The sequence below is a fragment of the Scomber scombrus genome, chromosome 7 (genome assembly GCF_963691925.1).
Source record: "Scomber scombrus chromosome 7, fScoSco1.1, whole genome shotgun sequence".
NCBI lineage: Eukaryota > Metazoa > Chordata > Actinopteri > Scombriformes > Scombridae > Scomber > Scomber scombrus.
In genome coordinates, this window is record NC_084976.1 from 18,458,013 (window position 1) to 18,471,776 (window position 13,764).

General features: G+C 42.4%; 1 protein-coding gene across 1 annotated transcript in view; it reads left to right on the forward strand.

The window, feature by feature from the left end:
• The window catches only part of adamtsl4 (ADAMTS-like 4), a 36,801-nt gene that overhangs the window by 5,786 nt on the left and 17,251 nt on the right, over positions 1 to 13,764 (forward strand). Inside the window, exons 4-5 of the mRNA XM_062422313.1 lie at positions 1,285 to 1,984; positions 12,596 to 12,698. Coding sequence (XP_062278297.1) covers positions 1,285 to 1,984; positions 12,596 to 12,698 — 803 coding nt within the window. The remainder of the gene's footprint in view (positions 1 to 1,284; positions 1,985 to 12,595; positions 12,699 to 13,764) is intronic.

The window sequence follows — 13,764 nt, forward strand, 5'->3', positions numbered from 1 at the left end:
AACCAATTAAAACCAGACTTGCATCAATCACAGGTAGATCAGTAACAGCATATATGGTCCACTGAGCAGTAACACTCAGTAGCTGTTCTGAAGCTTTCAATCACATCACACAATCTTCCTCAGCAGATGGAGTTTGCTCAGTTCAGACTTTAATTTTTTTCTGAGCTTTACAACTTTTAAGTCAACAAGGATGAGAAGTCCTTAAACAAAATTTAAATTTCCATGATAACTGGGCAATTATGTATGCTGAGAAAGATGGTGGGATTTGACTGAAAGCTTCACAATAAGTACCGATTGGTCATGGTGAGATTGTTTTTGTCACCCGCTCTTATGATGGTCAAAAATACATTTTCAGTCTTTTGACAGTAAAACAATTCATATCTCACTTGTTCTTGATTTGTTCTTGATTCAAACAAATGTATTCTTATGTTTACTTACATCACAAATCTTTATCTTTATTATCAAATGTTTTTAAATTGACAACCTGACATAGCCTCAAAAGATCCAGTGTCTGTCTGGCTCTAAGTGTTGGTTTTGGCTTTAAAAGTAATGATGATGTCAGGTTTTTGTGTTTGTCAGTGAACAAACTGACACACTGTTACAAACAGTATCGGGTTCATGGAAGATATTAACTTTGTTTTCCTGGTAACCCAGGGGTGACCTGTTTACAGGAAAATGACTCTAGCACATAGGAAGTGAGTTTTGCATTGCTGGCAGTAGCAACAGTGGTTTGTTTAGAATAAATAGGAAACATGATTGTTACGATGAGCAGCAGTAGCCAAGATCCTCAGAAACTCATTTTAAAAAATCCAAAATGACAAGATTTGATTTCGAAATCTATCACCAAAGATGTCACCATAGAGAAGGAAAATAGTGATCTTCGATTAGCACCTTAAGACCGTGGTTAGGTTACTTTCTGGTGTTGTTAATGTCAGTATTGACATTGTTTAGACACCACAGAATACTTGTTAAGTTGTTTTGGCTCATAAAAGTATTGGGAGTTGGAATTATGCCCACCTCAGCCTCTGGTATCTACTGTGTTATTACATCAGTACCTCTGGTTTTTGTTATAGCAACAGGCACTACATTACACTGCTGCCTCACGACAGTGTTCTGGCTCTGTTTCGATTTTAATAATGTTGGACAGCTAACACGAGCTGCATCTGAAATGTGTCCTGTGTCTCTGTCACTGCCTCTGGCTTTTCCTGTCCATCTGAATCCCTTTCTCTCTAAATACTTCATTCTGGTTTTTTTTTTGTTGTTGTTGTTTTCTTTGACCCGCAGGTCTTCCAGCATCCGCCCAGGTCAGTTTGGGTATGGCAGGGTTCCCTTCTCTCTGCCTCTGCACCGTCCCAACCGGCAGGCTCGCCACACTGTTAACGGCACCAAAGCTGCAGAGGCCATACCGACACCTGCTCCAGGTGTGAGTGGAGACGACATAGATAACACCAGGAAAGATGAAGATGAGATCACAAGTGATGGAGACTTTGGGGAGGCAGGGAGGAGAGATGAAGAGGAGGGCTCAGAGTCACATGCTGCTGAGGAGTCATCTACAATGACCACCACAACCAGCACCCTGCACCGCCACATTGACAGACCATACCACACCAATACGGAACACGCGAGGGTGAGAGAGCGAGTGCCCTCCTCTCACTCCTTCTCACGCTCCTCCTCTTCATCTGTCTTACCCAATCGCCGGCCGTTCGACTGGCACTCCGTCACTGCACCGCCTCCTCCCATCTTCCCTCTCTCTAACCCCAACTCACCTGCCATCTCTTCACCCTTTTCCTCCCCTCTACACCGCTCCAGCGCCGTGCACCCAGGCTTCAGCCCCCAGGTCCCGCCCGCTGGCAACATCTACCCACTACAGCATCCCCATATCCCGCACCTGGGGGTGGAGGCGGGCAGGGATGGAGGGAGAGGAGCTCCTCAGATCTACAGATGCGCTGGGCCAGAGAAAGAGTACCGCAGGTGCTTCTCGCAGGTAAGATCCAGGTCGAAATCTTTACCTATAAATCCCGGGTAGAAAAAACATATTGCTCTTAATTTTCTGACCTCATACCCCTTAAATACTCCATATAATTCACCTCAGCACCAGCTCTCCAGTCCGAATGTCCCCAGTTCACCTCTGCTTTATTGAGCCTGCATCTGTATATAGCCTGCAGTCATGGTTGATTTATATGCACGCCATGTGTTGAAGGGAGTAGTTAGGCAGTCGTAAACTGAGGAGCTGAAGGTCAGCAAATTGTATTTGATAGGTAGATCGTTCCCCAACTTCAACACTAGCTGCTTGTCTATGAGCACTCGGATGGAAACAGCCTGCTGGAGTATCCGCTACTCCAAGGCGTGCGTGTATGCTATCCCCGAACACACACCTCTTGTGAGGTTTTACACGTGATCGAACACATGTGTCTGCGTCCGGCATCTTTATGAGTGATTGAACACATGTGTGAGTGTGAATATGTGCCAGGGCCATGAGTGTTAGTGTGCGTTTCACAGCTGCAGCTTTGCAGTGTGTCTTGATGTGATGTCCCGTCTGGCTCGGGGCCTGCAGTGATGATTGGGGTCTTGAACTGCTCCATACCTCTCTGCGGAGTACAGTGTGAGTATTATCGGTAGCAAGAGTGCATATGTGCTGCCAAGAGGAGCAGCCGGAGACACGGACGAGCTGGTCGTGTCAGAAGAGCCAACTCACTCTCAACACACAGGTGAGAAACTGAAGTCGACCGCGCAGTAACTCAGGTTTCACCGCAACGGAATGCCACACTTGATTTCACTCAATTAAATTCAAGATTGAGAGTGAATATTGTGGATAAGACTTTTCTAAAGACACAGGGAGTCTCAAGTGATCATATCAATGTATTTTAATTAAAATGTTGTCAATGTACTGTGTGCATTGGTATGGTTCAACATTTTAAATTGTAAAAAACACCACTTTAAGCTATTTTTAGAGACACTCGGCTGCACCTGTCCTGGCAAACATGTCTGCCACATTTCACATAATCTTGATATTTTCAAGAATCAAACATCAACTGCATGAGCTCAGTCGTATCACAACTGGCTAGCTTGCACATTTTCCACCTTTTGCCTGCTGCTTCAAATTAACAGCAGGCTTCAACGAAACTATCCACCATCTTTTCTGTGTTTCAAACATGAATCAATCCAACATCATCTGTTGTGAGGTTGACGACACGTGGAAAGTCACAGATTTCAGCTTTAATGTATTCCACACAAAAATGAATTACATCTAATCATTGCAGTGCCTTTTTTCTGGCCAATAACATTTCAAAACTGATTCATAGCATCATAAGATGGACCAACAAACCAGTTTAGGAACTATTTTGCATCACCCATTAGCTTGTCAGAGTGATATTTACAGCAATAAAATGCCAAAAAAGCAGTGGCGAGTAGCATCATTCCTTCTCAAGTTTCATGCAAATCGATCATCTGTGTGTAAGACTTTGCACGTGATGGATGGAGGAACCAACAAATGAAATAAACAGACGGAAACTGATCCATAAGATTTGATCATTGGGACAGAAATACTCAGAGTGACATGTGACTGGGTTATTTGCTCCACCAGACCACTTGTAGCAGGTCTGTCCTAAGTGAGAGCGTAGGGGGAAATGATAAGATTGCGTTTAACGTATACCACACGCACACATTTTCACTCTCACACGTTATGTCTACGACTGGCTCTCATTGAGTGGAAGTGGACACTTGAGTTTGGGGCCAGGTTGGCACTCTTCGGCCCCTTGACATTTCTATCTTGATCATTTGCCAGCGTTGCTCCCTCTCTTGTTCTCCTTCACCCCCCTATTTTTTTTCTTTCTTTCTGTCTCTGCCCAACTCTGTGATAGTCCCCATGTTAAAACAGATTTAGTAGCTGGCAAAATACTTGACCTCTGTGTGCCAGCAGCACTAATAGCAGTCCTGTGATGGCTGAGCCTGACTCATTGGGTTACATATTTACCCAACATTAGCAACAAGTCTTCATAGCCCTGTTTGTTCCTGCAGTAGACTGTTGTTCCCTATTTCAGTTTTTATATGTGGTATCACTGCTTTAAAAATAGGTTTTAAGCGCTGGTGAATGCACAACTTTGCCCAGGCTTGTATATCGTGTATATGAGTGTTTGTGTGTGTGTGTATATGTGAGAGGTTGAGGGAGTGAGCCAGACTGAGTGTGACATATCCTATTATCTATTAGGTGTGTTTGTCATAACACAGCGTGCCTGAGGCCCATCACAAGTGTGATTGGCTGAGTGTATGTGTGTGTTTTTACCGTTGCGTAGAAGCAAGTAGGGAAACAAGAGAGGCAGAGAGGAAATGAGAAGGGCAAAAGGGGAAAAGTGTTTATGTGTAAGTGTTGGAGTGAGGGTATAAGAGGAGGGTGGTAAAGGAAGTGACGCAGTTAAGTAGTAGTGAAAGAGAGTACTGTTTTTAGAAAAATCTGCACACAGTAGTGGGAGGGTGAGCGAAAGGGCGAGTGGAGAAGAAAAGGTGGGGAGGGAGTGAGGCAAAGAAATGGAGATGAATGCCAGCGAGATTGAATGTTTAGGTGTGTAAGGAGGGAAATAAAAAGTCAGAGGAATAAAGGGAGGGATGGTTGGGATGGAGAGAAAAAAGATACAGCAGGAAGTTTGTGACAGAGGAAGAGAAGGATTTGTGTAAAAGAGTGTGTGTTTGTGTCAAAGAGAGTTTGTGTGTGTGTGTGCGTGTGCGTGTGTGTGTGTGTGTGTGTGTGTGTGTGTGTGTGTGTGTGTGTGTGAGAGAGAGAGAGAGAGCGAGTGAGTGCAGAGTGTAACAAGAGGAGAAGTTATTTCGTCAGAGGGAGAGGGGAGGAAAAGATGGAATTTGAGAAGAAGCTGCTGGGAGAAAAAAAAAGGAGACACTACTTTGAAGCAGACATTTCCTCTCAAACTTTGAAGTCTTTCACCATACATTTTACAGATTCTATAAGCAATCCCTCTTTGTTTACATCCTCCTCTTAAGAGTAAATATTTATCCAGAATCACTAATACACAGCATGCGTATACAGTAGAAAGTGAGGCGTTTAAATTTGAGATGCATGTTGGTAGCGGTTCACCTCATCGACATATAAGATGAATACCAGCAGAGATAATAACATAAAAGACTACTACTACTAAACATAATACTTTTTACCAGAATTTATACTTTGTAAATGTTAATGATCAGGCTCTTGCATTTGAAAGAGTTTATGTTGTAACTACCAAACACACTAATGTGGCTTCAGGCTGTTGCAATCAGAATGATCTAATCCCACTCTGTCATTACAAAGGCGTTTTTACTCAGGAAATGTTTTTATATTTTATTTTATACGACTGTCAGTGCAGAGCCACTCTCCTCAGCTCTAATGAGCATTTGCAGACCCTGCCATGCTTGATGTTGTTGTCATGAAGTGACAAACAGGCCCAGATGTGTTGGATTTAAGCACACACAGGAGCAAACACTCAGCCACATGGACTCATTCACACTGATCTTTCTTTGCGTTTGTACTTTAACAAGCACAGGTACCTGCTTTCCTACAAAAACCAGGTACATCGGCTTGTTAAAGTCTGTTTATATCAGCTCCCGTGTGCACTGAGCTACCTTCAGATCTTTCTTTTTTTTTATCCCTCTCTGCCTTTCCTCTCACTTACTCTGCTTCCCTCCTGTCATCTCTTACTGTTTAAAAAAAAAAGTTTGTTCAAACAACGCAGTCGCTCACCTCTAACCCTCCCAAAATGTTGCCATAAAGATTTTAAGAAACTCAAGAAAATCAGATCAGTCCCATTCTTGAATCTATACTTTGGCTCCTAATGAGTTATAGAGCTCATTTTAAAATTTTACCTCTAACTTTTAAGTCTTTGAACAGACAGGCTGCTATTTTTACCGCTGATATGTTAAATGACCTACAGTACAACCTGGGATCCTCTATACAGTCCTTTAAATCACTTACTTTTGTCAGATTTCTTAAATTATACTATTATTTCTATGCCCCTCATTATTTATATATATAGTCTTTGTTGTGCTGCTGTCTTGTGTTCTAATCTTTCTACCACATACTTTTAATTGTTGTCTTTTTGTTGTTACTGTTAAGCACGTTGTAAAAGTGCTACATGAATAAACTTATTATAAAGACAATTCTTCATAGTGCTACTAGTTTTCAAAAAGCTCCACAAGGTGCCTTTAACCGGGAATTCCTCATTAAGTCCTGGCCAAGGCAGGCAGCAATAAGCAATAAGTTACTGATAAACAACATAAAACAGATAACATAACATACGTTATGCCATAAAATCATGCAATGTAAAATCATTAACGAAACTACTTAAGACTTCATTGTAGAAACAACCTTCTCAGCATCTTACAACAACCTAAGAGCTAAAACCATGAAACTAAGTAAGACCAATCTGAAAACTTAATGAGGCTAACAATTCAAGATTCTGAAAAAAACCCAAACATTGACAACCAAAAGACAGAGCGCACTGCTTCTGCAGCAATGATTTGAATTCACAGACAGAGAGACCAGGTTTTGCAATTTTAGATCAAATTGCAGAAGGACGCAGGAAGCAGCTTTCATAACTTAACTAATTTGAGGAACTTTTAATAAAAATGAGTTCTGGGAATGAAGAGTGTAACTGTTTACACTTCATAATTCTCTCTCAGACACCAGTGTTTAATATGTGTTAAATCAAGAGTTATCACTGTGCATGAAAACACTCTGGCTTGAAGAAATATGACGAGGGTTTGTAGAGCTCCTACATGGAAAGTTGTACGTGGAAAGATTGTTATTTCCACGGCCTTCCAGCTAAGTTCTGGATTCATTTATTGATCTTGTGGTTACCGTGTTTATCTGGGATCTCTCTTTTCTTTTCTCTCCAATTCTTTTGTATCCTTTTGTTTTCCTTTAACAAGCATGTCCTCGAACAGTTAAGCCGTTTTTTGAGGCTCATTCTCCCCCCTGTCCCTCTTAGAGCAGCAGCGTATCTCGCTCTTCGTTCTGCACAGCACAGGGCCTCATCCTCCAGTCGTCGCCTGTTGTTGATAGATGAGCAGCGTTTCCTCTGGAGGATTCCTGTCTTCCCCGTGGGGTCATGGCTGAGGACTGGGTGGTGCCCTGCAAAGCACCGACACACGGCCGCCTCGGTCACAAGATTATCCGGAGAATGTTAATCGCTGAGGACAAACACATACACGAGCATACACACACACACACACACACACACACACACACACACACACACACACACACACACACACACACACACACACACACACACACACACACACACACACACACACACACATTAACTTAAATGTCATGCATTTATGTGCATGCGTGCAGTGATTAGTCCTGGCCTGGGGGTGTGTTGATTTATGGCTGCAGGGGCCAGCGGTCAGTTGTTTTGTCTGTGTAACGTTGCTGTAATGCTTAAGGAATGAGCGACCAGCCTTAACCTGTATTGAGGAGATGCGGCCAGCTGTGCAGGCACTGACTTGCATGGGGAATGACTGCGCATCGAGCAGGAAGACGATGATGTGTCACCTGGGCTTTCCCTGCGGAAACGCACACATGTGGTGAAAGGTTCCCGCTTGCCACATAATCGGCTCCTTCTCAAAACTCATTAGTCTTGTCTGGGTCGGTCTCAGTGTTTGTATTTCACGTTTGAGTGTTATGTGTGATCAGGGCCTTGGTTCGTGTGTGTTTATATGAGTGTGTGGCATTTTTGTGTGTGTGTGCACGCAAAATAAAGCCTTTAGGTCTCTGGCAGTAATCCCCCGTCCCTCTTCATATGCGCCTATACATTGCACACAGACCTTCTGTCTCCTTCCCCCCTCCCTGGTAGTAAAACACATCTATAACTTTCACAGCTCCCGTACAAAAACACCAGCGTTCTCGCTCTATTTCCCCAGCTGTATTCACTTTTTTTTCACCTGCTCTCTGCTGCTATCCAGTTTTACCTCTTTCACCCTGTCAGCCAGCCACTCCGTAACAGCCAGTTTTCCATCTTTTACTTCATCCCGCTTCTTTTTTAAATTTACAGTGTGTTAACAAACCTCTCAGTGGATTTAAGTCACTCTTTTTGCAATTACATTGATGGTATTAAAGGACTTGTGATAGCAGAGAGTGAGTAATGATTACAGTTAAGGGGAAATCTTGGTTTCATGCAGCATGATCATTCTTGTTGGTAAATATATTATAGATCTGGCAACCATTGACATCAATAAAAACTCATTTTGGGCAAGAAACACGAGCAGTCAGACGATCATACAAGTTTTAAACAAACTTACTTGGAGGGCAAAACAGAGCTGAAATTGTAAACATCCATCACATCTTACAGACATTAAGCATGGACATACCATCTGCAGAGAGGCATTATTGCTGCCATTTCCGATTTGTTGTTCATTTTCAGTTTTATCTCTGAAGTGGTGTTGTTCTTGTTTACGTTGTCTGATTGTCTGAGTGATGCTTTTTGCCCTGTCAGACTTTATTGTAGGGATGCAGTTTAGTTTCCAGACTTTAGCAATTACTTCAGTAAGTACACTGTTATCATAATGGACTGATTGCCATGTGGAGTAGAAATGATTGCCAAAATGACAAAAATAAGACCTGAGAAGTTAGAGACCATAGTTTATCTTTAAGCACAAAGACAGTATACACACATAAAACACAACTAATAATTACTTTTGTTATTAATTAATCAACTACATATTTTTCCAATAATCACTTAATTACTAAATGAAATGGACAGGGTATCACTTAATTTTTTTAGACACATGTCAATCTAACACCTAAAATTTGGTATTGATACAAAAACAATATTTTTTACGAAAGCACCGGCTACAGAATTGGTGAAATAATTTACCAGCTATTGCCATGGAACAGGATTGTGTGCTAGTAGTTCACAGGCTGTTGGTTTGGACTGGTTTTCTGTGCCGGTAGTAGTTTGTTATATTGGTACAGATTGAGTTTCTGGAATTTATTGCCCGACTTTTTGTAGACCAATAACGGGATATTTTTACCATCACGTTGGGCATTTTACTGCCATTTTCACCACATTTTACTGTTTTACCCAAACCATGATCTTTCCTGAACCATAACCAAGCGTGCTAAAACAGAACTATTTTAAACCAAACCAGCTCGCAAGAAAAAGCGTTCCTCCGTTTTTAAACAATTTGACTTTCATCACGTAATCTTGAGCAATAAATACCAATGAGGATGTGTAATAATTCCATACCAACAGTAAATAGAATATTGACATTCGTACCAATAGCATCTTTCTTTTACAAAACCCTTTGTCTCATTCCACAAGTTGTTAAATGTCTGGGGGTGCCACAATAGTCTACTGGTTAAGACGCATACCTTTGTTGCATGTCAGACCCCTCTCTCTACCCCTGCTTCTTGTCTCTAAAGGCAACAAATGCCTAAGAAGTAAACTTAAAAAACAAAGTTAAATGTATAAACAGTGGCAGTCGTACAAGAACATTGCTTAAGATTGGTTACCATTTAGATTCAAATCAGGAACGATCAAAGAATAAGTAAATAGGATTATAAATACGACCAGACATCCGCTGCCAGCTTTTGGTACTTCACAGATTTCATTACTTACTGCTCTGGACAAAGTCAGAAATTATGACACAAGCTCATCCTGATGGACCAGAGCCCAAAGAAATCCTGAAATTTGTTAGCCATAAACAACTACCGACTGCTCTCTCCGGTGTTGTTTAGGTTTACTCACAGAACATTTTAAAGCTGATACAAAAGTTAATTAATTGGCTCGACACCAGGAACATTTTAAAGCTGTTGTTGAATGTTGCCGAGTGATTTAGTGGTTTGGACTCTATTGTGAGTGCACTTGTGGTTTGAGTGTTTTGATTTCATCCACAGGCCCAGACCCATCCTCACTGACTTTCTCTCATCGCAAACCACCCAACTCTCCTTCTGTCACCCTCTATTTTAAATATTTTGTTTCTTTAAAAGCCATCGCTCTCCGTCCTCTCTCGTCTTCAGTCCATTCAATAACCGCCACTCACCCCTTTCTTCCCTCCTGTCCATCACTCCACCCTTTATTTCTTCTGCTCACGCTTTCCTTGGCTTTTATGGGGAGACCCCCTGCCCTCACAGTAAATGAGGGAACACCATAGTATACCAGTCCTTACAATAACACACAAATTGTCTGCAGAACCATGAAACACCAGTGAGCACTTGGTCTCTCTTCTGTTTTTGCTCCCACTTCACCTCCACTCCCTCCTTCCTCCATTCAGTCCATTAGCCTCCCTCTGTTTTTACACACCCTAAACTCTTTCGGGAGGAGACTCCACTTGCCCTGTAGCGCTCATATAATCACCAACGCATGAATGCACACTCTTAACTTTTTCTTGAATTCTTTCTTTTCATTTGCTTTCCTTTTTTTGTCTTTTATGAAAGCTCTTTCAGTTTTTTGGTTTTTTTTTTTAGTACACTGTAACATCCGTCCTTGTGTGTGTTTGGGGATGTTGCCCAGTCATTGTTTATGGTCTTGCAATGATACAAAGGAACCATCCAGTTTAAAAAGGAGCTGAACATGTTTATGTCAAGCAGAAATATTTACAACCATTACCAACTGCATTTCACACACATCCAGGCAGATTTACATGGTTACTTGAAAACATTAGGTCTCATACTTACGCTGACCTCCAACCGCCCCCGAGTACACTCATGTAATCAGAGGATGTAGCTAAAAAACACACCCTTGTGTAAGAGGTTTTAGACGTCAATATGGCATGTCACCTATAAATAACACCCAAATAAGTCTGTTTCTATGCTGAGAAACTGTAGTGGCCAGTAGCACATAAAGTTTCACGAGCTGGTTTCACACTTCGCTAAAACAGAAACAACAGATGATCCGTATGAGTGCCTTGTGACATGATGGCCACATTGCATTCCTTCACACTCACACAACGTAGTGAAAGTGTGAAATACAGCAAGGCCGGTCTCAATGAACGCATGCTTTGACGCTATTATCCATGAGAGGAGAGACTTTTAGTTACACTTTGTCACAGAGGCTGGTTCACATGGGAACTGGTGATGTGTGTGTGTGTGTGTGTATGTGTGTGTGTGTGTGCTTGTGTGTGTGTGCGTGTAAACCTGACTACTCCCTTGCGCTGACTACACTCACCAGATGAGCAACTAGGAGGAACTTTCCAGCTGTCTGTGACAGCTGTATGACGAGAGAGAAGTCCAGAAAGTAAGAACAAAAACAATAGGAAAAGGGGAACTAATCAAAGAAAGAGAGGAGTGAAAGACAAGAAGATTGAGGAGCTGATAGAGATTAGAGCTACGAGGAAATCTGAGAGCTTTGTGTGCGGCATGCAAGAGTGTGCGTGTGTGTTAAGTGCCTGAACCAGCTGTATATCAGGAGGCCGTAAACTCTGGTTTTCTGACCAGGAGGGCTTCCCGGAGGCTGAATGTGTGCACGGTGGTGGGAGAAGTATTCAGATCTCTTAATAAAGTTAAAGTACCAATAAAAACGATGTAATACTCAGTTGTACAGCAGGTAAAAGCCCTGCATTCAAAATGTTACTCAAGTAAATTACTGTTACTGTGTGTGTGTGTGTGTGTGTGTGTGTGTGTGTGTGTGTGTGTGTGTGTGTGTGTGTGTGTGTGTGTGTGTGTGTGGTCTGTTATAGGCTACTTTCAGGGACAAATTTCAGACTTAAGACCAGTTAATTGGGGACAGCTTGTCCAACTGGAGTCAAAAGCCGTATCACCAGTTGGGAAAGAGCAGATTTTTTTTGGTCAGTGGTTAAGGTTAGGGTTGGGCAAGCAGTAGTTATGGTCAGGGTTGGGAAATGAATGTAAGTCTATGTAATGTCCCCAAAAGGGATCATGATCTGATTCTCTGATGTGTGTGTGTGTGTGTGTGTGTGTGTGTGTGTGTGTGTGTGTGTGTGTGTGTGTGTGTGTGTGTGTGTGTGTGTGTGTGTGTGTGTGTGTGTATGTGTGTGTGTGTGTATGTGTGTGTGTGTGTGTGTGTGTGTGTGTGTGTGTGCGTGAGACGTGACTGGGGCTAAGCTAAGTGAGTTATAGTCAGTTCAGTGAAAACCAGCACAATTGTGTCTGCCCGATGTTTCAACTGTTGTTTAAGTGCAGGTATGCTAAAACTATTTCCACTGTATGGCTCCACAAGGACCACGCTTGAAAGAGCACAAGCTGGACATGTGCTCATACACACGCGCGCACACACACACAGTCACTGGCATTCTGCGGTTGTGCACTGAAAGCCACGGTAGATTTATGTGTGCAGCCGCTTCCAAAAAATCTATTCTTTCCATATGTCTCTAATACAGTCACTAACTGCCAAAGGCAGCACAGAGTCTGTGTGTGTGACTGGTTTGAGTGTGTGTGTGTGTATAGCCTGTTTGTGCTTACCTCGAGTAAGCTCTCAACTTAATTATCCCGTTCTTTATTAGCTGTTTTTTCTCTCCTTTTACAGTCCACTCCATCCTTCCTGTGGCCTGGGAGAGAAATTGGTTTAATAGTTGGATGATTTCATAATAGTTCAATATGTGGCGTTGAATTTTTGACTTCTCTCTCTATGTTTCTGTCCTCCAGGTGTGTGGAGGAGGTGCATTGGACTCCAGAGCAGAGCAGTGTGCAGCATTTAACACCCAGGAGTTCATGGGTCGCCTTTACAACTGGGAGCCTTTTACTGAGGGTGAGTACACTCACTCACACACACACACACACACACACACACACACACACACACACACACACAGTTTGGGGTTTAGCTGCACAGTGCTTCACAATGTGATAATAGGCTTATAGTGAGAATTAAAATGCTAGGAGGGAGAGGGGGTTTGAAAAGGTAAAATGTGTGTTTAAGTGAGTTAAATGTTGCTCTGTTATTAGTGTGTGTGTGTGTGTGTGTGTGTGTGTGTGTGTGTGTGTGTGTGTGTGTGTGTGTGTGTGTGTGTGTGTGTGTGTGTGTGTGTGTGTGGCACACGTAGCGTCACGGGTGGTGAGAGTCAAGAGGGAGAAAGAAGAGAGAATGGCTGGAACTCTATCTGCTTTTATTCTTTGCACAAAACACTCTCCCTCCTTTCTTTTTCCCCCAATTTGTCCAACATCCCCCTTTCTTTCTCCTTCTCCTGCCAAGCTTCTCTTTTCAGCAAAGATTCCTAATGTGTGAGATAAAGACAGAAAAAGAAAAATACAGAGAGAGAGGGGGAGGTGAGAGGTGATGGGATGCAAGTGTTTTGTCATGTGACCACTGGGAGCAAAGGGAGACAACGTGGCTTGTGTGTGTGTGTCTTTGTTTCAGCCTGTGTTGGCCGTGAGTATTTGTTTACTTTCTTGTTAAGTGTACAATAGTTCAGGGCTGCAGAGATTGTGTCTATTTATCTTTGTTTTCCAATGCTGGAGGGGAAGAGAGAGAAGGGAAGAGAAAACACGAAACAGATATTTGAGGAATTTGAGAGAAAAAGGAAGAGTGGATAGAGACGTGGGGGTTTTGGGAGTGAGAGAATAGAGGAGGAAAAGAGCAGAGAGAGAGAGAGACACAGCTGTGAGATGATATCAACACAATATGTCATTGGACTGTTACTATTGGAATATATGTGCATGCTGCTGTGTATTTACAGTATGTCTTCATTGGCAAGTGTACATGGACAGCAGATGAATGTCTTAATGGATCCTGAGATAATATGTGGAAAAATGTTTGCACATGTATGTTTGTGTGTCTGTCTACGCTCTTGTGATTACTGTATCAACTGGCTGAT